Genomic DNA, 24,773 nt, shown 5'->3' with positions numbered 1-24,773 from the left:
GTCCGTGTCTGACTGTCTCTCTCTCCAACCCCGTTGACTCTCCGAACTGGCTGAATGTCTGTGTCTGACTGTCTCCCTCTCCAACCCCGTTGACTCTCCGAACTGGTTGAATGTCCGTGTCTGACTGTCTCTCTCTCTCTCTCTCCCTGTGTTACAGGTGAGTTTATCAAGGCGCTGTATGAGTCAGATGAGAACTGTGAGGTGGACCCGTCCAAGTGTTCGTCCAATGACCTGCAGGAGCACCAGAGCAACCTGAAGATGTGCTGCGAGCTGGCCTTCTGCAAGATCATCAACTCCTACTGGTAACTACTGGGACACCGGGCCACAATACACTACCATTTATCTCTCATGACATTTTAGGAACCACAGTTACCACAGGGAACAGCACACTGTCTAATCCCCTCCCTAACGTTGTTGATACGTCCCCCTCCCTGGCAGTGTGTTTCCAAGGGAACTGAAGGAGGTGTTTGCGTCGTGGCGACAGGAGTGCAGTAGCCGGGGCCGACCGGACATCAGCGAGCGGCTGATCAGTGCGTCTCTGTTCCTGCGCTTCCTGTGCCCGGCCGTTATGTCCCCGTCGCTCTTCAACCTGATGCAGGAGTACCCTGACGACCGCACCGCACGCACACTCACGCTCATCGCCAAGGTCACCCAGAACCTGGCCAACTTCACCAAGTGAGTGTGTGTTGACGGCGTGTGTGTGTTGACGTCGTCCGTTTTCACTGTGTTTGCGAGAGAGATATTTCTATACGCAGGCACTCACTCTCTCCCTCTCGCTTTCTTTTTCTCTCCCTCCATCCCAGGTTTGGCAGTAAGGAGGAGTACATGTCCTTTATGAACCAGTTCCTGGAACATGAGTGGACCAACATGCAGCGCTTCCTGCTGGAGATCTCCAACCCGGAGACCATCTCCAACACAGCAGGGTTCGAAGGTTACATCGACCTGGGACGGGAGCTGTCCACCCTGCACAACCTGCTGTCAGAGGTCGTCTCTACCATGGACCAGGTAGGGCTGACAACCAGAAGGGGGGGGGGGGACAACAATGAATACAAGGGACATTTTGTCATTTGTTCATATACACTTACGTCTGTATATCGTTTTTCATGAATTGAATTGTCCTGACCACTCAAGGCCCCAGCTATAAGTGGATTTTCATGATCGGAATTGACCAAGAACATTTTCTGAGACCTGGTGAAAGCCTATATAACTAGGCCCCCAGACCTTTTTCTCTGGTCAGGTCATGTAGTCAGGAAAAACCTCTGGCCCTAATTAAATACGTACTTTGAAAGTACATACTTAAAAATGCTGTGGTGCATTATCACTACCCTTCAGGTTTTAATGATGTACAGGGTGCATTAGCATGTTTACCGAACAACATTCACCAATGTGTACAGCACACCATTGCTTATATAATACAACTACCGCGACCACTCTCTGTCAATGAGAGTGCACTATTGGTGTGCTCTGACTTGCAAATGGATTTGCTAGGGCACCTAGTGCATAAGCCATGGTTCCGTATGGAGAGCCATCCCAGCGTGGTAATGACTAGGTACATTTGGGGTCAAAACCCATATAGACGCAAATCAAATCAAATCAAATCAGCAAACCCATAACCCATCAGCAAAACCCATATAGACTCCATTTGTATGTGTGTGTGTTCCATCCAATCCTCACAGAGAACAACACCCTTCCTTTAATTTCATTTTTCTTTTTAAATCCTGTCTGTCCCCGTTCGACATCAAGTCCTCCCAGGCTCGGATTCATTATTCAAACTGAAGGGCATAATTAGAGTAAGATTAGCACTCTGTAATTGGAAAAAGAATACGCCATCGAGCAGCTGACTGACTGACACAGACACGGGGAGGAAAATAAGTTGCCGTCTCATCTGCGATCCAAGGTTTCAGTTAGTGCCTATAAAAGTTGCAGCAACACCACACGGATGCTTAAAATGTCTTCATATATCGTGGAGTAGAAGACTGTGAAGAATGCCATTAATACAGAGTGAGCCTAAGTAGGATGACGTTTGCCCCCAAGCCTAGACACTGATCTAATGTCAGTCTTGTCAGTTTAATGTCTTCCGTACCCCACCGCCCTGATTCATTATTAGGATTGCAGGAGGTGGAAGTGGATCTCAGATCTGTGCTTAAAGGCCTCAACTTTTCTACTGCGCTACCCTCACCCCTGACCCCATCTCTGACTTTGAACCTTTTGCCCCTCAGACCTCCGCCTCCAAACTGGGGCCTCTACCCAGGATCCTCCGGGAGGTGAACACAGCGCTGACCAATCCGTCCAGTATGACCATGACCATGACCGCTCCGTCCCCCTCTGACCGTACAGGGTCTCCGCCCAACACCGGGGCAGGCTGCAGCATCTCCACCGGCCTGCAGAAGATGGTCATCGACAATGACCTCTCAGGGTAAGGACAGGGTGAGGGTAGGGTAAAGGTTAGGAGGAACAAAACAAACAAAAGGAAACGGTATGGGTAGGAATGATTAAGGTGGTCAAGGTTTGCTCTTCAAATTTCATGTGAGATAAAAGGTCATGACGATCTCTAATGAAGGTCAACAAATGAAGAATGATAATGACGATCTCTTGTAAGTTCATTTCTTTGATAGGTGAATGAGATGACGGTCATTGTTGTCTATTGTGTTCAACAGCGGTCCAGGATCAATCGGTATAATTAGCCACTGTCGTCGCGCACCCCCCTTATCAGACCACGCTATGGTGTGTTGACCCAGTCACAGTCCCTGTCCTGTCCCCTCCTTATCAGGCTGGCAGAGAACCTGTAACCCCAGTCAGATTTATGGCGGCTGGAGTGAACAAGACTAGCATTCTAGCAGTCTTTCTTAATTACATCCCATTCACACAGAGGGAGGGAGGGAGGGATATAGAGAGAGGAGAGAGAGAAAGCAGCAGAGAGAGAGAAAGTGAGAGAGAGAGATTATGGGGACATAAATCGTGGCTGTCAAGGTAATCGTCTCCAGACAATAAAGCTTCTGACTGGGTGGTGGAGGAAATGAGAGGAGGAGGAGGAGGAGGAGGGGAGGGGAGGAGAGAATGAGTGTGGATCACTTAACTTCTCCCTATGACTCACATCCTCACCTGCTGCTGGTTTGCTGTTTTTATACCATGTGTCCTGTTGTGTAGGGTGAGTGTTCATTGGGATTTCACACTTAACTGTTTCTCATGTGTGGGCTGAAGGGTTTGACTGGTCATTTTTCATGTCTGTAAGGGTCAATAGATACAGCCGTGTACAACTGTTTTACAGAATAGTCAAAACCTCTCTATCTTTGCCATTCCTCCTTTTTACCTCCTGCTCCTCCTCCCCTCAACCCCCCCCCCCCCAGGTTGGTGGACTTCACCAGGTTACCCTCCCCGACCCCGGAGAACAAGGACCTTTTCTTCGTCACCAGGAATTCTGGGATCCACCCCTCCCCGGCCCGCAGCTCTAGCTACTCTGAGTCCAATGAACCCGAGCTGGGCATAGCCAACGGCAGCAAAAGCCTTTCCATGGTGGACCTCCAGGACCCCCGCATCTTAGAGGGCGGCCCCTCAGACGGACTGGGAGAGGGCATCGTTCCTGGGGGAGTGTGGTCGGCCCGGACCCCCCAGGGTAACATCATTGGAGGTCCTACACTGAGGAGGCCGGTCCAGACCCCCACCACCCCTGGGTCGGAGAGTGCCCCAGGCAGGTCGGCTCAGCTTCTGGCCCCCCTGTCCTTCCAGAACCCCGTCTACCAGATGGCGGCAGGGCTGCCAGTGTCGCCGCGAGGCATGGCCGACTCAGGCTCCGAGTGCCACAGCTCACACAGTTCCCATAGCAACAATGAGGACGGGCTGGGAGGAGGAGGGAAACACAACACCTTCCTGAACCACGGAGGAGGAGGTGGTGGTGGGGGGAGTAGCGGGGAGGAGTATGCACGTCGTTCGGGGGAGTTTGTAGGCACGCGGAGGCAGCTGTCACTCACAGAGGCCCAGCCCACCATGCCCAGACAAAACAACGCCGGCCCCCAGCGCAGGATAGACCAGCCCCCTCCGCAGACCACCGTCACCAGGGGCCGCACGCCGCCGAACCTGCTCAACAGCGGGCCCTACCCGCGCCCCGCCAGCGGCAGCATGATGTCATCATCGCCCGACTGGCCCGGCAGTGGTGCGCGGCTACGGCAACAGTCATCGTCATCAAAAGGAGACAGCCCCGAGACCAAGCAGAGAGCCCAGCACAAACAGGTCAGGCAACGTACACTTGTTCAAATGACTGTGTATGGGGATAGCTGTTACAACGTGGTCCTTGGCTGGCAGTCATGTTGGTAACTTCAAAATTGGCTTTCAGGAGGGTTCGTAACGGATCAGCGTTGAAACATGGTCATTTGTCTCTCAATGAGTTCTCAGGCTAAATAAGGCTTTAAATGAACAAATGACGCAGAGTCGCGGAAAGCTTCCATTAACACAACTTTATCCCATTATGCGCTGCATGTTGACGAGGCCTGTCTGTCCGGTGGGTGGTGCCAGAGCTCTCAGTTGATTCTAGTTGTCGGGGGCAGCCAGCGTGTAGTGGCCGTAAACGCCACGCTCAACGTCTCCACCACTTTTACACGTGGAAGTCTAATAGCACGGGATCACAGGTAGAGTGATGGATGCAGGCGTAGGTCTATCGTTTCCTGCTTTTGTACTGACGCATCGAGATAGACAGGCTAGTTTGTTTATTAGTTAGTCGTTTTTTGGGGGGGGTTGGTGGGTTGGTAGCAGGTCACACACACACTCATGCAAATCTTGCGCTCGGTTATTCGTGTGTGTGTGTGTGTGGCTGTGTGTCTCTCGCTGTTGGGACTGGGAGTTGTTCTAGTGTGTCTATAATTGATCTGCTGGCATCCTGGGGCTGTTAAAGATGACCTCAGTCAGCAGGTCACCATCGACCAGGTTGGCTGTTCGATGGTCCCCCCCCCCCCCCCCGGTGATCTCTGGCCTCAAGGTGACAGGAAGGACATTTACATTCCCAGTTTCCCGCAATACCCCCCCCCCCCCCGCGCACGTGCTTAGTGATTGACTGATTGGTGTAGCCCGAGGGTCGAGGGTTAATGGGGTCGTAATGGAAACCAGACAGACACCATGCGCGCTCTACTGGGATTTGTTAAGCATGTTGTTTTGAATGTCTCCCTTCCTTCCTTCCTCTCTGAACTCCATTAGAGATACATAGCAGGGGGATTAGAGCGAGACATTGAGAAGGAAATCAATTGCTTGATTGAGTCGCTGTCTGGCTACACTGACTGGGTTTCAGCTGTGTCTGGAGACGCATGTATTTTTAATAGAGCTCGGTGCTTTATATACTGACAAGATTGCAACTGTAGTTCTCATCCGTGCAACACAGCTGTAATCAAACCTGGCTAGGTTCTGAGTTTACAAAATGATCCTGTCTCTGTCCAATTTGGAATGACGTCCAGATATGTCGATAGGCTGCTGGGCATGTCGCCAAACATCACATGAATATGTCGCTACCTAACTAACTGACTTACTAACACTGTATATTCAGTAGAAATCTCTTGTCTGTCTTGACCTTGGTATTCTTCTGAGAAGTGTCCAAGGACAATGAAATGACAGTGTGAGGTTTGAGCGAATATATTTGAATTCATTCAGCACACCATATCTGAGATTCAAATAAATTTAGTCAATGTTTCAGTTCCAAAGAGTGTTTTGGACTTTGTCTGTGAAACGACCCTACTGTTCTTCCCCTCCCTTCACAGTCCAAAGGCTCCATCTCCCTCTGACCAACTGTCAGTCACCTTAACTGACACATTTAATGACACACACACACACACTCTCTCACTCATACACACACACGCTCGCTCTCTATCTCACACTCAAACACACACACACACACACTCTCTCACTCATACACACACACACTCTCTCACTCATACACACACACGCTCGCTCTCTATCTCACACACACACACACACACACACACACACACACACACACACACACACACACACACACACACACACACACACACACACACACACACACACACACACACACACACACACACACACACACACACACACACACACACATACTCTCTCACTCATACACACACACACTCTCTCACTCATACACACACACCCTCGCTCTCTATCTCACACTCAAACACACACACATACACTCTCACACATACCACACCCTCTCTCTCTCTCTCACACACATACCACACTTTGCTCTGGTGATCACATCTGTTCGTCACGTTCCATGCACATTCCATGCTTATTCCGGTGTGTATGTAATCTGTATGTCGGCGTGTGTGCACCGTATGCTGGTGTGTGTGTGTACCGTATGACGTGTGTGGTCGTCCCACTCGACTCAGCTCATGTGTGTGTGTTGTGTTGGTTCCACTAGGCCCCCTCCCCAATGAACCCCAATGCGCTGGACCGTACGGCTGCCTGGCTGTTGAATATGAATGTGCAGTATGTAGACCATGAGGGGATGGACCCCGAGTTCAGAAACAGAGAGGATCTCACTCTGGCCGAGAAGGTAACGTCCAACTCCCAAACCAACCTTAACCCTCTCTCAACCTCCCTTTTACCTCCCTAACTACCCCCCCGGTCCTCAGCACCCATCCTCTACCTCTCCGCCTAACCCTCAAATGTAAACACTACCTCACTCCCTGTAACCAGTACTCTCTCTACTCCCCTCAACTCCCAATGCCAAGACCTCCTTCCTACCCTTAAGCTTTCCCCCCTTACAACTTACAATCACTCACAGTAACCCGGCATCTCTAATAACAATACTCTGAATGGTCAAAGGATTTCAACTTTAAGGTATTCTCTTTTGTAATTGTGTGTGTGTGTGTGTGTGTGTGTGTGTGTGTGTGTGTGTGTGTGTGTGTGTGTGTGTGTGTGTGTGTGTGTGTGTGTGTGTGTGTGTGTGTGTGTGTGTGTGTGTGTGTGTGTGTGTGTGTGTGTGCGTGCGAGCGAGTGGTTATGCTTCCTGCTGCTTATTCACTTGCTTGTCATCCCACCAGCGCATCTCATTGGCTCTCAGCTCCTCCTGCTTTGACTGGCCGTCACGCCTCGGCTGCACATGATTCATACATGATCGTTGGCGCTCTATCAAAACGCTGAGGAAAATGGAGCGTGCATAACCAACACACCATCAATAACTAACTCCAGCTTTGATGGGATCCTTCACAGGACGTTTTAAAACTACACACACACAAAAAAAGTCTGGGTTCCTCAAGGGGATGGTTCTATGTGGAACCATAATGACTCAAATAAACCTTTGAGTCTCCGATGGTTCTTCACAGTTCACAAAATACTTCTTTGCTCTTTTAGTGATAATTAAAATGTAGGGGAGGCGGCTCACTATAATTCTTTGGGGGTGTGGTTTGCGTAGCGCTCTTTTTGTGTGTCAGAGTGTCATTCCAGTTGAAGTAATGTGTTTTAATGCCGTTACATGTTATATAAGACTATGACCAGTGACGCTGTCTTGTGAAACACTCCAGGATGGCTTTGTGTCGATTGAGTCTGGTTGACTAAATCAGTCCTTGCGTTCTCAATTCTCTCCTCAGGGACACCCAGCTGTTTCAAAGGTAGCACACTCGATTCAACTTGTCAATTAACACAATCATAACACCTATGGAATTTTAACAATATAATGTGGCTGATAGAAAACCCTGTGGTTCTTCAAAAGGACCTATAAAGAACCATTTAAAAAATGGGTTGGAACCATAGCGGAACCCTTTTTGTGTGCTTTATAGATCCTTAGGAAAGGGTGTTCTTTATACCACCATACAGGTTCCATTTAGAACCCCTATCTGGTACTATTTAGAACCATTATTGTTTAGTGCGTACCCTTAAATGCAGCTGCAGGATCCAGGATGTGTTTTATTAAAGGGATTTGCTTCTGCGCCTCGTTTCTCCCAGCCAGCACAAACTCTCTCCACTCCAGTACCGTTCACAGGTCCGTGTTCTCCCTCTCATCCCTCCGTCTATTCCCTCTCTTCCTTCTTCTTCTTCTGGAACAGTGCTCAGCTTAAGTCCCCTCACAGGCCCAGGTTTAGAGGTTAGGGATCAAAAGCAAGTGCTGGTGGGATTTGGGACATGGAAGGAATGGAAACTTATCCCTCCCAGGAGTACTGGTGGCTTAGAAAAGTTTGACGTTTTACTATGAGTATTGGCTAATGGGTACTTATAGTCTTCCACACTTCCAGCGCTTTTTATAATCCTGATTCGTGCGAGTTTCAGTTTCCCTTCAATATTTGACTATGTAAAACGCGAAACCAGGTGGACCAACAAAAAAAAACGAATCAGATAAGATGCAGAAATTGTGTGACAAGGAGGTGATACACCTGTCAAGGTCTACCGGAGGACCACTTTGATGAGGAGGACATTGATAGTGGTGGTAATGTTGACAGTCAATGCCCTCCTTAACCTAGAAATAACAGGACAATTGAATGGGCTAGTATTGGTCGGCACCATTTGAAACAATTATCGGGTTGGCGCTGTTGATGATGATAATAATACAAATTCTGACTCTCTCTCTCTCTCTCCTGTCTGTAGTAGCAGGTGGCTGTATTGCTGGTGACTGACTCTTCCTCTAACCCTGTCTCTCTCTCTCTCTCTCTCTCTCGGTCTCTCTCTCTCTCGGTCTCTCTCTCTCTCTCGGTCTCTCTCGGTCTCTCTCTCTCTCTCTCTCTCTCTCTCTCTCTCTCTCTCTCTCTCTCTCTCTCTCTCTCTCTCTCTCTCTCTCTCTCTCTCTCTCTCTCTCTCTCTCTCTCCAGTACCAGCAGGAGATCGTGGTCCTCCAGGAGAAGCTGCGTGTGTCGGTCCAGAAGCTGGAGGAGTACGAGGCTCGTCTGAAGGGCCAGGATGACGGAGGTCCGAAGGTTCTGATTGAGTACCAGGCACGGCTGGAGGAGTCTGAGGAACGCCTGAGGCGACAGCAGGACGACAAGGACCTCCAGATGAAGGGTATTATCAGCAGGTACGTCTGGCGTGGGGGATCAGACCCTTTCCCGACAGCCCGGTGAATGTAGAGTGGAGGGATGGAGATAACGTCGGAGGTGAAGAAAGAGAGGTGAACATGTGGAAAGAGAGAGCGAGCTCACGCCGAGAGAGAGAGACAGAGAGAGAGAGAGGGGGGGGGGGGGAGGGTGTGTGTCGTACGAGACAGAAAGTTCAAACTAAAGGCTGATTTTACCTAGGTTTTGTAGAGACACAAGGGACCTCAAGAGTTAACCATCCCTGTGAGTGGGTTTCATGCCTCATATTTCTATGCTTTAACAGAGAAGTGAGATATGTTAGAAGCTTTGTGCAGCAGAGATCTGGAAACAAAAAAGGGGAGAAACGAAGTGATCTACGGGAATTTCGAGAGGTCCAGCCGACCTTCTGATAAAGGATGCGGTGATGAGTATTAAACCGGTCACCTGTGACAAAGTGAAGCGGGCTGCGCTGAATAAAATGGAAGGGGAGAGAGAGATGGGGGATGTTATCTGCTGGTCTGTGATGTCAGGAGAACCAACGCTTCCCTGTACCCGTCAGATCCTTATCACACTGCACTCTGCTGTTAGAGCCTACACACACACACACACGCACAAGCACACAACTCACACACATCTCACAAAACTCAATATACTGGCATTTCACAAACTCAATTAAAGTGAAAAGTGTTATCCTGATGTCTAAATGCCTAGCAGACCAGTGCCCGAGACACACACACACACACCTCACAAACTCAATTAGAAGCTCCACACTCCTACACACACCTCCTAAATACATAGCAGACGAGTGGGCCCAAGATACCCTCCTTCCAATAACTCCATTACAGGCTGTGCAGCGTGCACTCCAGCATACATCTTTAAGGCACGAGCAGACCCCCTGCTTGTCAAGAGTAACACAATCCTTACGCACGCCCCTGCACTGTGTCCACATGCCTTGGTTCTTACACGGTGTGCGTCCTTCTGTTTGTGTCGCTACTGTCCCTCTAACACAGTGTGTGTGCGTCATGTCTCGCTGTGTACGTGTGTGTGTCCAGGCTAATGTCTGTGGAAGAGGAGCTGAAGAAAGACCATAGTGATATGCAGGCTGTGGTCGACTCCAAACAGAAGGTCATTGATGCACAGGTGAGAGTCAGTCACACACACACACTTACCCTAACCCTTAGTACACTACTACCCTCATCCATACGCGGGTATATTATCCCATATTCCATCGCCCCTGCATGCCTTTTCAAGTTTTCAAGCTATATAAAAGTCGTATGTACAATATACACATGGAATGCTTACTTGCAGGCTCCTTCTCGACAATGCAACAACAGTAACAAATTATAAAAGATTACAAACAAAGTAAATGAGCCAATAGAATAAACTGGCCTACACACAATACCCCAAAATGTCAAAGTGGATTTTTTTTTTTTAAATGGCTTGAGCCAGTAAGTATTCAAGCGATTTGTTATGGTAAGAGTAAATTAGTTCAGGAGTAAAAATGTACCGTATGACGTGTGTGGGCTTCTCGCTCTGTGTGTGTGTGTGTGTGTGTGTGTGTGTGTGTGTGTGTGTGTGTGTGTGTGTGTGTGTGTGTGTGTGTGTGTGTGTGTGTGTGTGTGTGTGTGTGTGCGTGTGTGTGTGTGTGTGTGTGTGCGTGCGTGCAATAATAGTGATTTAACATTATTTTTGAATGAATACGTCATCTCTCTACCCCACACATACAATTATCTTTACGGTTCCTCAGTCGAGCAGTGAATTTCAAACACATTTTCAACCACGAATACCAGGGAGGTTTTCTAAAGCCTCGCAAAGAAGAGCACCTATTGGTAGATGGGTACAAAGTAAAAAAATTTAAAAAGAAGACATTGATGAAGTTATTAATTACACTCTGAAAGGTGTATAAGTGCACACAGTCACTACAAAGGTAAAGGCGTCCTTCCTCACTCAGTTGCCAGATTATAAGGAAACCACTCAGGGATTTCACCATGAGGCCAATGCAATGGTGACATTAAAAACAGTTACACAGTTTAATGGTCATGATAGGAGAAAACGGAGGATGGATCAACATTGTAGTTACTCCACAATGCTAACCTATAATTGACAGAGAGAAAAGAAGACTGTACCGAATAAACAATATTCCAAAACATGCACCCTGTTTGCAACAAGGTACTAAAAGTAATACCTCAAAGAAATGTGGCAAAGCAATTCACTTTATGTCCTGAATATAAAGTCTTATGTTTGGGGCAAATTCAATACAACACATATTTTCAAGCATAGTGGTGGCTACATCCTGTTATGGGTATGCTTGTAATCGTTAAGGACTGGGGAGTTTTTCAGGATAAAAAAAAATGTTACAGAGCTAAGCACAGGAAACATCCTAGAGGAAAACCTGGTTCAGTCTGCTTTCCACCAGACGATGGAAGATGGGATTCACCTTTCAGTAGTACAATAGCAAGGCGACAGTGAATGTTCCGGCGTGGCCGAGTCACAGTTGTAAATCTAAGGCAAGACCTGAAAATGGTTGTGTGGCAATGATCAACAATCAATTTGACAGAGTTTGAAGAATTTTGAAAAGAGTAATAGCACATGTCGCACAGTCCAGGTGTGGAAAGCTCTTTGCGTCTTTACCCAGAAAGACTCACAGCTGTAATCACGGCCAAAGATGCGTCGACAAAGTGTTAAAATACTTATGTAAATGAGATATTTGTGTATTTATTTTTCAATAAATTTGCTCAAATGTCTAACAACATGTTTACACGATGTGTATTGTGTGTAGGTGGGTCAAAAAAAGAATAATTCAACAATGGGGGCGGCAGGTAGCCTAGTGGTTAGAGCATTGGGCCAGTAACTGAAAGGTTGCTAGATTGAATCCCCGAGCTGACAAGGTAAAAATCTGTCGTTCTGCCCCTGAACAAGGCAGTTAACCCAATGTTCCTAGGCCGTCATTGAAAATAAGAATTTGTTCTTAACTGACTTGCCTAGTTAAATAAAGGGGAGGGAAAAAATAATTCAGGCTGTAACACAACAAAATGTGGAATAAGTCAAAGGGTATGAATTCTTTCTGAAGGCTCTATAAAACTGCACACTATCTCTACTGCAGTCTCGTGGATCGGGGTCGTGTTCCCTCCCCTGCTTCCTGAAGTCAACAATGAACTTGTTTTGCTGATGCTGAGAGAGAGGTTGTTGTCCTGGCACTACAATGCCAGTTCACGTACCTCCTCCCTATAGACTGACTCGTCGTTGTCGGTTATCAGGCCTACAACCGTACGGTGTCGTCATCAAACTTGATGATGTAGTTGATGTCGTGAAAAGCCACACGGTTGCGGGTGAGCAGGGAGCAGAGCAGAGGGTGTAGAGAGTTTCACACAACCAATGGGCATCTGGGCATCTGGTGTGGGCCTTGCGATTCTTAGTAACCTCCACCACTTTTACACACACGCTACACCACTTTTAGGTAAGGAAGAATGTAAACAGGGTCATTTACTTGTATGTCGAGGTCTGCTCGGATGGGATGAAGCCACGTCTCTCCCGACAGTAGAGCTGAGGATTGGTTTTCATCAGTAGGTGTTTGCTTTTCCAAAGAGATCCCATGGGCGTGGCCGCACCTCGCAGAAACTTGATCTTACATCTGTTAGCAAGTTCTGTAAATTATAGTGATTACTCACAGGGGGACAGGCTTATGACGGTCCGGACAGCATGTTTCTAGTGTACAGTTTAAACAGTCTTTAGGATGTAGTACATAAGCCTGTAGGCACCAAACATGCTTTTGGTAAAATGTGTCTGTTCTATGTTATAGCAAAATACCTGTTATATCCCCTTGAATGACATAGGACAATCGGGAGAATAATAGCACATTATGCTTCCAGATTACATTGATAAGAAAACATGTTTAAATGTCCTTCAGACTCAAAAGACTGGCAAGCCATTTAGCCATTTACAAAGTAGATCACAAGACGTTCTGTTTTCTGTCTGCTGGCCCCCCAGAGTCGTAAATGGGGAAAGGGAGTTTATTTGTCTTGTAAAGGCGGAGGGCGAGAATTTGGGATATCTGTTCTCCATCACCCAGTCCACCCCCCTTGTGGGCTCTTGTTACACCACTCATCGGGGAGGGAGGCTTCGGTGGGCAGCACACAGCTGGATTTGCCTTTGTAGTCTGTGTTAGCATGTAGTCCTTTCTTTCATTTGACCTTTATTTAACCAGGCGAGTCAGTTAAGAACAAATTCTTATTTTCAATGACGGCCTAGGAACAGTGGGTTAACTGCCTGTTCAGGGGCAGAACGACAGATTTGTACCTTGTCAGCTCGGGGATTCAATCTTGCAACCTTTCAGTTTCTAGTCCAACGCGCTAACCACTAGCCTACCTGCCACATGTGTTGTGAGTCTGAGTTGTCGAACATCTATTCAAGTTTGAGTCTGTATTGTCTTTTTGCGTCCCTAATGGATTTACGGCGCTTTGTACCTGGCTTGCTGTGTATGTGTTGCGTGTCATCGGGGTTCGTTCTGCGGACATTGAATGATGCAGTACGGCTCTCAGCATGGTACGGATTTCTCTGTTCATCCAGGGTTTTTGGTTGGGGTGTATCCGGATTGTTATTCTGGGTACAACATCAATCAACATATTTCCTAATGAAGCCTGTGACAGATAGATTTAGCCAAAGCATTCTCAGGGATAGTTAGTTGATTGACTATATAAAATCCCAATGAGAGAGGGCAGGGCAGTCTGCGGTGGTATAAAACAGTACTGCAGGTCATTATGATCATCTTGGAAGGAGAGTTGAGCACTCACACACTTCCTGTCACACACACACGTCCTGTGTTTGCAATGTTTGAACCTCGTGGAGAGAGATGCATGGAGAAAACAAAGCCCATGCAGCGCCTAGTCAACTGTGCTAAATATATTGTGTGTATATTTGTTCCTACTATTTATTTTGCGTGTGTGTGTGTCTGTGTGTGTGTCTGTGTGTGTGTCTGTGTGTGTCTGTGTGTGTGTGTGTCTGTGTGTCTGTGTGTCTGTGTGTGTGTGTCTGTGTGTGTGTCTGTGTGTGTGTGTCTGTGTGTGTGTGTCTGTGTGTGTGTTCTGTGACATCTGCTACAGGACGTGAAGGGTGACAGAACATGGAAATACATCATGTTTAATTCAACCAGTCAGAACTCTGGCGGTGACAAGGCTTGAATGGCTGAGCGCAACACGCGACTCTACGCTTCACTAACTAATATTTACATGAACACTATTCTTCCTTTGCTTGACTCATTCCTGCCCCTGCCGGTCTGTCAATGGCCGTGACTCGTTTTACATTGTAAACTCTTGTCGACTTCTGAGAGCAGAGTGGCAGCTCTGTGTTGTGGCGTAACATTTTCTGATGCAAACACAGACACTGACGCCAGCACACAAGCTTCAACGAGAGTTAAACAAAGTTGCAGAGGTGTGGTTGAAAGACGGCTCAATGTCAACTCACAGACAGCGGTGCACAGACACACACACGCGCGTACAAACAGAAGCTCATCTGCACAGTGAAGTAATGGGAGATGAGTGTGCAAACAAAGAGGCGGTGGCGAGGCAATGAGCCGCTCCCTGAGTCAACAGACAGAGAGAATGAATATGGAAAGCTCATTAAGAAGAGAGGGAGAGAAAGGGAGAGAAGTGAATGGTGAATTAGAGAGCACCTCGGGTGGATGAACATGAACGCGATGGGACTTCAGATGATACCGTAAGCAACACTAACAGGAGCAGGAGGCTACATCGCCATTTTGCCATTAATGCGTCTGGTCGTCTGGCTGGCTGCCTCGCTGGCTGGTCATCTGGCTGGCTGCCTGGCTATCTGCGTCTGTGTACCTCACCGCCTATCTTTGCACAGGCCTATATTTGGTATCTCTCTCTCTTGCTGTTTGCTGCTCTGTCTCACCCCCCCTCCCTCCATCTCTCCCGCTCTCTAACCCAGTGTTTCTCTCTCCCTCCCCCTCTCTCTCTCTCTCTGCAGGAGAAGCGTATCGCGTCTCTTGACGCAGCCAACGCCCGTCTGATGAGTGCCCTGACCCAGCTGAAGGAGCGCTACAGCATGCAGACCCGTAACGGCATCTCCCCCACCAATCCCACCAAGCTCCAGATCACAGAGAACGGAGAGTTCAGGAACAGCAGCAACTGCTAGAGAGAGTCTGATAGAGAGTGTGTGTGTGTGTTGGCTGGTGCTTGTAAAGGACACTTCCTTATATGGACACTAAACGGGGGTTAGTCTGAGTGAGGAGACCACTGTGAGGGGCCAAGCAGCGAGGAGGCAGGACTTCAGTTTGACAGACAGCTGACCAAGTCAGTGACAGCGAATCAATGGACAGAGCTGAACACCAGTGGGCCCTGCAGAGGAGGAGGCTGGACAAGCTGTAGATATGAACTGAACTCTCCATTAATCAACCGATTTGGATGTTTCCATTGGATGTATGCAGTTGCTGGGACAATTTCAGACTCTCTTCCCTAAAGCTTTGGACAAATCACTATAATCAACACAATGTCTGTCAGATAGTCACCCAATCCTCTCTCTTCCCCTCTCCTCTGTTTTCCTCTCCTTTCCTGGCCTCCTCTATTCTCCTCTCTTCTCTGTTACAACCAGGTCATGTGGACCATGTACAAAACAAAACAATAATAACTGAAAAATAATTTATAGTAGTGTTAAATCTCAAAGTATTTTTGTCCAATGGTTTATTTAGATCTTATCTCATTCTTTAAAACAAAAAACAAATAGGAGCTTTTAAATATTTTTTGTCCAGACTGATATTTCTTTTTAAGTCCTTTTGTGTTCCAAAGTGCCCCCCAACCCCGAACAATTAATGATACTTTTTGAGGGAATTTTAGTTTGTGGTCAAAAAGACTGTAAAATCACTATGAATTCAGCAAAAGATGTGTTTAATTTAGGAAATCTGTTCCTAAGTATTCCCAAGAATTAAAAAAAAAGGAGACATACAGTGCCTTCGGAAAGTATTCAGACCCCTTGACTTTTTCCACGTTACGTTACAGACTTTAAAAAAAATGTTGAGCACACAATATCCCATAATGACAATGGGAAAACAGTTTTTTAGAAATGTTTGCAAATGTATTAAAAAATAAAAACAGAAATACCTTATTTACACAAGCATTCAGACCCTTTGCTATGAGACTCGAAATTGAGCTCAGGTGCATCCGGTTTCCATTGATTATCTTTGAAATGTTTCTACAACATGATTGGAGTCCACCTGTGGTAAATTCAATTGATTGGACATGATTTAGAAAGGCACACACCTGACTATATCAAGTCCCACAGTGCATGTCAGAACAAAAAACAAGCAATGATGTCAAAGCAATTGTTCGTAGACCCCCGACACAGGATTGTGTCCTGGCACAGATCTGGGGAAAGGTAACAAAAAAATTCTGCAGCATTGAAGATCCCCAGGAACACAGTGGTCTCCACCATTCTTAAATGGAAGAAATGTGGAAACACCAAGACTCTTCCTAGAGCTGGCTGCCCGGCCAAACTGAGCCATCGGGGGAGAAGGGCCTTGGTCAGGGAGGTGGACCAAGAACCCGGTGGTCACTCTGGCAGAGCTCCAGAATTCTGTGGAGATGGAATAACCCACCAGAAGGACAACCATCTCTGCAGCACTCCACCAATCGGGCCTTTATGGTAGAGTGGCCAGATGGAAGACACTCCTCAGTAAAAGGCACATGACAGCCTGCTTGGAGTTTGCCAAAAGGCACCTAAAGACCCCCCCCCCCCCCCCCCAACCATGAGAAACAAGATTCTCTGGTCTGATGAAACCAGGATTGAACTCTTTGGCCTTAATGCCAAGCGCCACGTCTGGAGGAAACCTGGCACCATCCGGATGGAGCAAAGTAGAGAGAGATCCTTGATCCTCTCCAGAGCACTCAGGACAGACTGGGGCGAAGGTTCACCCTCCAACGGGGCAATGACCCTAAGCACACAGCCAAGACAACGCAGGAGTGGCTTTGGGACAAGTCTCTGAATGTCCTTGAGTGGCCCAGCCAGAGCCCAGACTTGAACCCAATCAAACATCTCTGGAGAGACCTGAAAATCGCTGTGCAGCGACGCTCCCCATCCAACCTGACAAAGCTTGAGAGGATCTGCAGAGAAGAATGCGAGAAACTCCCCAAATACAGGTGTGCCAAGCTCGTAGCGTCATACCCAAGGACACTCGATGCTGCAATTGCTGCCAAAGGTGCTTCAACAAAGTAAAGGGTATGAATACTTATGTATAACGTGATATTTAATGGTTTTATTTTTTTATTAGCAAACATTTCTAAACACCTGTTTTTGCTTTGTCATTATGGGGTATTGTGTGTAGATTGATGAGGGGGGGGGACGATTTAATCAATTTTAGAATAAGGTTGTAACGTTACAAAATGTGGGAAAAGTGGGGTAAAAAAAGTACTTAGCGAAGGCACTGTATGTGACCTGTGACCGTGTCTCAATGTAATCAAGGTATTGAAATGTATTATTATTTTCAAATACAATCTTCTTTTGGGCTTAGTTGTGGTCAATTTGCAGTGTACAAATTATCATAGCAATGTTCCGGTCCCCAACCATCCGCTCTGAAAAAAATAGTCCCGCAGCAGAATCGAGTTGCCTACTCCTGCCCCACCCCCGGGCTGTTCAGTGTCAGTCCTGGAGGGCCAAAACACTTCCGCTTTTTCCTCCTCTCCCTATATAATGCACTTTGTGAAAGCTATTGGTACATGAAACGCCTTAAGTAAGGAACACATCTCTACTTTGTCCTTCAGACCCCCTATTCCTACAACAACAAAAGGCACATCTTATGATACAGTAGATTTGTAAAGGAATATAAATATATTGTACAAATACATCACGCAAAATGTGTTATGAACACTAAATCATGACCTGTATGTGAAAATATACTAATGAAATGTAAGATAGATGTATGCATATTTCATTTTTTCCTCTATAAAATATACATGAGAGATATAGATATATTTGATCAGGTCAAGAACGAAAGAAGCCCGTTCCAAGGAGTGGGTGGTTGCAGCTATAGTGTGTCTCATAGGGCTTCGGGGCAGGGAGAGACTACACACTATGCTGTGAGTTGCACCATAAGCAGATGAAATACAAATCCTGTTTCCCTTCTTCTTCTTCATGACCTGTACTTTATCCAGGTTTTTGGAAACAGACCTGGTCGGGATTGAGGTTTGCTTTAGTGCTTCACCAATAATGTTGAATCGACGTTGAAACGACGACGTATGTTGGTTGTGTGTCGCTTTGCGTTCAGGACCCTTGCCATGGCTGGTCTGATAGCCCTGTAGCACAAGGGGAGAGAGAGAGAGTTGCGTTGTTGAACACGATGTTATACTATACACTGGACTGGTGTGTGTTATAATGTGACCTCACAGGTTAGAATCGTACGCTTTTTCTTAAAACTCTCCTGTTTGCTAATTCATGTCAAAGAAGCATGCCGCATAAAGACTGTGACCCCCCCCCCCACACACTTCGCTTCGAGGCATCTATCTCTCCTCTCCTCTTTTTTCCCTCTCCCCTTCTCCCTCATTCCCTCTCTCTATTGAATGTGAAGATGCTACTCAAACACACGGTTGGTCTTAATGTGGGGGTCTAGACCCTAATGTGGGGTCTAGACCTATTGTCCCTGAATGATCCTATAGCTACTGTTCCCGCTTGCTCCCACCACCCCACAGACATTTTCAGCACATCTATATTTTGTATATTTTTGTAATTCATTTTTCTTACCTTTACAGATGAGTTAGGGTTGAAAAATCTGCATGCTTCATTTTGGCGCTGTAACGAATGGTAGCGACCCACTGCGTCACCATTTCAAATAAATAAATAAATAATATGTTTCCAATGTAGGAAGATGATGGAATGTTGTTTTTATGAGTTGCTGCAGACATGAATGATATGTGATTTATATATCATATAAATATATGATAATGAGTGTATCAAGAGGCTGGACAGCCTTGGAGACGAGAGTGTAGATAAATTGTTCACAATATTTTTTAACTAATGTTAAAAAGAGAGCCTTTTTTTGTAAATGTACCTTGTGTTCAATAATATTGCTGTATCGATTGATATTACTGTATCATGGACATTGTAAATAGCTCAACCAGCCATCTGTCCTGTTCAGTTAGATCTCCAGGTTTTAGTGCAATCCTCTAATCACCCCCCCCACCCCCCCACCCCGCATTCAGTATGCTCTTTTTTTATCAAGGGAAAAACACTTCAAGAGTATATTGCAAATAAATGTAAATGACTATGTTGACTCTGGGAAGGCAGGGTAGCCTAGTGGTTAGAGCGTTGGACTAGTAACCGAAAGGTTGCAGGTTCGAATCCCCGAGCTGACAAGGTACAAATCTGTCGTTCTGCCCCTGAACAGGCAGTTAACCCACTGTTCCTAGGCCGTCATTGAAAATAAGAATTTGTTCTTAACTGACTTGCCTAGTAAAAATAAAGGTAAAATAAATAAAAATGTCTGGCGTGTAGAGGTCAGAGAGAGTCCAAATGTCCAGCGACCTATGACCCAATCAGGTGCGGTGAGAGAGAAATACAAGCACAAAACCCCATTTGTCATCAGCCCAGCTCATCAGCCCAGTTTTAAGCATTGATAGAGCTGGATCCAAACCGTATCGGATTTAACTTCAAAGGCAATGTCCCCAGCGTTCGCAGAGACTTACTTACGTTCCTTCGGGAGCTCCCTTGTGGGTTCCAGTATAGAGCTTGCCTGGTGATGTTGGAGGGGAACTTTCGGAGGGTGGGAGCTCCCTTGTGGGTTCCAGTATAGAGCTTGCCTGGTGATGTTGGAGGGGAACTTTCGGAGGGTGGGAGCTCCCTTGTGGGTTCCAGTATAGAGCTTGCCTGGTGATGTTGGAGGGGAACTTTCGGAGGGTGGGAGCTCCCTTGTGGGTTCCAGTATAGAGCTTGCCTGGTGATGTTGGAGGGGAACTTTCGGAAGGTGGGAGCTCCCTTGTGGGTTCCAGTTTAGAGCTTGCCTGGTGATGTTGGAGGGGAACTTTCGGAGGGTGTGACCGATCCATCCCCATCTTCTCCTCTTCCACCGGAACCTGGCTGATGCGCTCCCACGGGTCAATGCTACGGACTCTGCCCATCCATCTGATGTGAAGGATGCGTCGCAGGCACTTGTTTATGAAGCTCTGAGTTGTTGTCATTGTGGGTTTTGTTGTCCTCCATTTGTCTGAGCCATGCAGCCATCACTGACTTAACATTGGTGTTGAAAGGGTTTGCGTTTTCATTTTCCTGGAGCTCCAGATGGGACATGAAGGCTACTCTTGTTTCTTTGGGAGATGAAGGCTACTCTTGTTTCTTTGGGACATGAAGGCTACTCTTGTTTCTTTGGGACATGAAGGCTACTCTTGTTTCTTTGGGACATGAAGGCTACTCTTGTTTCTTTGGGACATGAAGGCTACTCTTGTTTCTTGAATTCTGCCTTTACATCCTGCTCGGTTTCGCCTTGTTTGGTGATGACGCATCACAGATCGGTGAAGGAACTGGCATCCTCCAGGGGTTCTTTTTCTGAGGGGGATTGGATAGTTAGATTTGTCATTGATCGTTATTTTGGTTTTGTTTTCTGTGGATATGGAGTCTTGGCTGGGATGATGTGGTGTCCAGGTCTGACGTTTTATCTTACATTTGCTGTTGAATGTGCGACAGGAGTGCTAGATCCTCCGTCGTCCAACTGTGTCCATAGAGACCATTGTATGCCATGTCACCTGTTCTCGGTTGTCTTCCTCATGACCCAGTCAATGTCTAACAGGAAAAGGAAGGGTGACAGGAGACATCCCTGTTTTTCTCCAGTCAGGAGTCTGAAGGGTGTGCTAAGCTTGCCTGCATGCACAACCCTGCATGTTATGCCATTATAGGTAGTGCAGATCATTCTGGCAAGCTTCTCTGGTCTGAGGAGCCTCCATAGGGCGTCTCTGTCTAAGCTGTCAAATGCTTTCTCATAGTCCCCGAAGTTGACATACAGGGATGAGTTTCAGTTTGAATGTAACGCGGAGCGTGGCACATTCGCGGAAACTGCATTTACCCGTAAACGCTGCCTATGTCAGCGCAATTGGAAATGATCTAGACATTTTAACGTGGATCTTCCGCGACACGGATTGACTCCAGCCCCTAGTCTACGTTCCATAAACACACCCCTGTCTTTTGGACTGCAGACGTGTGCACTCCTGGCTTGATCAGCCATGTCGTGGAGTTGTACTACTGAGCGCAATACTCATATACATTTGCTCACTCAATTTACTTCAATTGTGTATTTTATGTCCAGCATTTTGAGGGGAAAAGACATTAGTGACTGTTGTCGAGAGGACTAAATGAAGTCAAGACTTCCGTCTTTAGGGATGTGTTCTCTCTAGTCCTATGTATAGTCTCTACCTCTAAACTGAAACAGGAAATGGAAAATGCCAACTCTCCCAGATCAGCTAGTTTAATACTGGTATAAACTGTCATGATCAATTTGTGTTACCAGTGGCACATAGCATAATGCCACTTCCACAGAAATAGGCAATGCAATGTCCTTCATTTGGCTGTCAATTCTAAATCCTCTTGTCTGTTTCTGGTCACGTCCCACCGCCGTTCCACCTTCGTTAAGTTGTTGAAGAATGTAGGAGAAGAGAGTCAGAGAGAGAAATGTGATGATGATGTCTCTGTAGCCACACACACACACACACACACACAATTATATAGTACATACAGTGCAGTTACAGCCAGTGGAGGGAAAAATACTATAAACTAAATATATATCTATAAATAAAGTAAAAGATGTATGTTTTCTAATATCTTGTAGAAAATGCTTTTGTAATGATGTTGAAAGTAAAGTATTGGCTGGATTCTGCTTCCTTGGACAACAGTGACAAAAACAATAATGTACAGAGGAATTTGTTTGTGTTGACGATATATATATATATATATATATATATATATATATATATATATATATATATATATATATAAAAAACAATGTGGCTGTGCAATTTATGTACATTTGCAACTAGACTTATTAAAGTTTTATTTACCTATTATAAGCCTTGTGTGTTTCTTGCCACTGTGGTGAATATATTTTCCAATACGTTTATATTTTCCATACCATGTGATTTTGGTAAATGCAACAAATCACGTAACGGTTGTCTCAAATTACTATGCGGTTTTCATGTGACTCAGACAAAAAAACATTAACATATTTCCAGCCACAACCTATAATTCAGCCGCAAACCAGTAGATTCAGACCTATAATTTGGTAAACACTGTCTTAGTTGATTGACAGGTATTAAATCAGATACTACTTGGCTTATAATTAGAAAATGTACATATGTTCTAAGATATACTCAGTCTAGTAATAGAATGATGATTACGAGAACCATTTAGAGGAGGGGAAGATGGAGGGAGAGAGGTAAAAGAGGGAGAGAGCTAAAAGATGAGAGGAAGATGGAGAGAGAGAGGTAAAAGAGGGGTAGTGAGTGGTGCATGCTCCTCAGCTCGGCTGACCTACATACTCCCTGATTGTTATTCCCCACAGTAGCTGGGAGAGAAGATGAAGAGAAGAGGGAAAGAGGGAGAATGCTCCAAAAACACATGAGCTGGAAATGCTCAAAATCTCTATCCTACCCAAGGTAGACATTATTTCTTGCCATGTATTACAGTCAGGGTTGGGTAGGTTACTTTCTAAATGTAATCCATTACAGTTACTAGTCACCTGTCCAACATTTTAATCTGTAATGTAACTTTTGGATTATCCAAACTCAGTAACATAATCTGATTACTTTCAGTTACTTTTGGTTCACTTTCCGTTTAAGAGGCATTAGAAGAAGCCAAAAATAATCCATCAAACGTGTTTGGTTTGTCATCATAGTGGTCTCTGACTTGTGGTAAAACTCGCTCAGGTGGAACAAACGTAAACTTGTGCTTTTTCCAGTGCTGCACTGAATGTCATTGACAAAACAGAAAGGTGTGTTTTTTTTCCACTAACATTGTTTAAAAGTAATCCAAGAGCGCTGTGTTTACACAGGCAGACCAATTCTGAACTTTTTTCTACAAATTGGTCTTTTGACCAATCACATCAGATTTGATTGGTCAAAACACCAATTAATGAAACAAATATCAGAATTTGGCTGCCTGTGTAAACACAGCCGAAGTAATCATCTAGTTTTTTGAAGGTATCTGTAATCTAATTACAATATTTTTGCTGGTAACATAACTGATTGCAGTTAGTTTTTTTTGTAATCCAATTACGTGTAATCAGTTACTCCCCAACCCTGATTACAGTATGTGAAAGTGTGCTATATGCTACACTTCAAATAAAATGGCTTAACACCAGTGTAGAATTACTGCCCTGTGGGCCAGTAACAGGCAGTGATGTGCAGTAAGGGTAGGCAAGGTAGGCAGTGCTAACTCTGTGAAAAGACAATAAGATGGCACCAATATACAGTGGGGCAAAAAAGTATTTAGTCAGCCACCAATTGTGCAAGTTCTCCCACTTAAAAAGATGAGAGAGGCCTGTAATTTTCATCATAGGTACACTTCAACTATGACAGACAAAATGAGAAAAAAAATACAGAAAATCACTCATGAATTTATTTGCAAATTATGGTGGAAAATAAGTATTTAGTCTCCTACAAACAAGCAAGATTTCTGGCTCTCACAGACCTGTAACTTCTTCTTTAAGAGGCTCCTCTGTCCTCCACTCGTTACCTGTATTGACAGCACCTGTTTGAACTTGTTATCAGTATAAAAGACACCTGTCCACAACGTCAAACAGTCACACTCCAAACTCCACTATGGCCAAGACCAAAGACCTGTCAAAGGACACCAGAAACAAAATTGTAGACCTGCACCAGGCTGGAAAGACTGAATCTGCAATAGGTAAGCAGCTTGGTTTGAAGAAATCAACTGTGGGAGCTATTATTAGGAAATGGAAGACATACAAGACCACTGATAATCTCCCTCGATCTGGGGCTCCACGCAAGATCTCACACCGTGGGGTCAAAATGATCACAAGAACGGCGACAAAAAATCCCAGAACCACACGGGGGGACCTAGTGAATGACCTGCAGAGAGCTGGGACCAAAGTAACAAAGCCTACCATCAGTAACACACTATGCCGCCAGGGACTCAAATCCTGCAGTGCCAGACGTGTCTCCCTGCTTAAACCAGTACATGTCCAGGCCCGTCTGAAGTTTGCTAGAGAGCATTTGGATGATCCAGAAGAAGATTGGGAGAATGTCATATGGTCAGATGAAACCAAAATATAACTTTTTGGTAAAAACTCAACTCGTCGTGTTTGGAGGACAAAGAATGCTGAGTTGCATCCAAAGAACACCATACCTACTGTGAAGCATGGGGGTGGAAACATCATGCTTTGGGGCTGTTTTTCTGCAAAGGAACGAATGAATGGGGCCATGTATCGTGAGATTTTGAGTGAAAACCTCCTTCCAATCAGCAAGGGCATTGAAGATGAAACGTGGCTGGGTTTTTCAGCATGACAATGATCCCAAACACACCGCCGGACAACAAAGGAGTGGCTTCGTAAGAAGCATTTCAAGGTCCTGGAGTGGCCTAGCCAGTCTCCAGATCTCAACCCCATAGAAAATCTTTGGAAGGAGTTGAAAGTCTGTGTTGCCCAGCAACAGCCCCAAAACATCACTGCTCTAAATCAAATCAAATCAAATTTTATTTGTCACATACACTAGAGGAGATCTGCATGGAGGAATGGGCCAAAATACCAGCAACAGTGTGTGAAAACCAGTGTGTGAAAACCTTGTGAAGACTTACAGA

General features: G+C 45.8%; 1 protein-coding gene across 5 annotated transcripts in view; it reads left to right on the top strand.

Annotated features, from left to right (window-relative positions):
- The window catches only part of LOC109880108 (disabled homolog 2-interacting protein), a 256,453-nt gene extending 234,522 nt beyond the window's left edge, over window positions 1-21,931 (top strand). For 3 of the 5 annotated variants that reach the window (XM_031808701.1, XM_031808700.1, XM_031808702.1), the window contains 9 exons: window positions 158-302; window positions 439-675; window positions 804-1,005; window positions 2,220-2,416; window positions 3,348-4,227; window positions 6,392-6,526; window positions 8,775-8,977; window positions 10,028-10,115; window positions 14,958-21,931. In XM_031808701.1, the coding sequence (XP_031664561.1) occupies window positions 158-302; window positions 439-675; window positions 804-1,005; window positions 2,220-2,416; window positions 3,348-4,227; window positions 6,392-6,526; window positions 8,775-8,977; window positions 10,028-10,115; window positions 14,958-15,125 (2,255 nt within the window). In that variant the 3' untranslated portion in view covers window positions 15,126-21,931. The remainder of the gene's footprint in view (window positions 1-157; window positions 303-438; window positions 676-803; window positions 1,006-2,219; window positions 2,417-3,347; window positions 4,228-6,391; window positions 6,527-8,774; window positions 8,978-10,027; window positions 10,116-14,957) is intronic. The other 2 variants (XM_020472352.2, XM_031808703.1) reach the window with 1 other exon arrangement.
- The last annotated feature ends 2,842 nt before the right edge of the window (window positions 21,932-24,773 follow it).

This window comes from Oncorhynchus kisutch, linkage group LG29 (genome assembly GCF_002021735.2).
Source record: "Oncorhynchus kisutch isolate 150728-3 linkage group LG29, Okis_V2, whole genome shotgun sequence".
In the NCBI taxonomy this organism is placed as follows: Eukaryota; Metazoa; Chordata; class Actinopteri; order Salmoniformes; family Salmonidae; genus Oncorhynchus; species Oncorhynchus kisutch.
The sequence above is the reverse complement of the archived record's forward strand: the minus strand, read 5'-3'. Positions and strand labels throughout refer to the sequence as shown.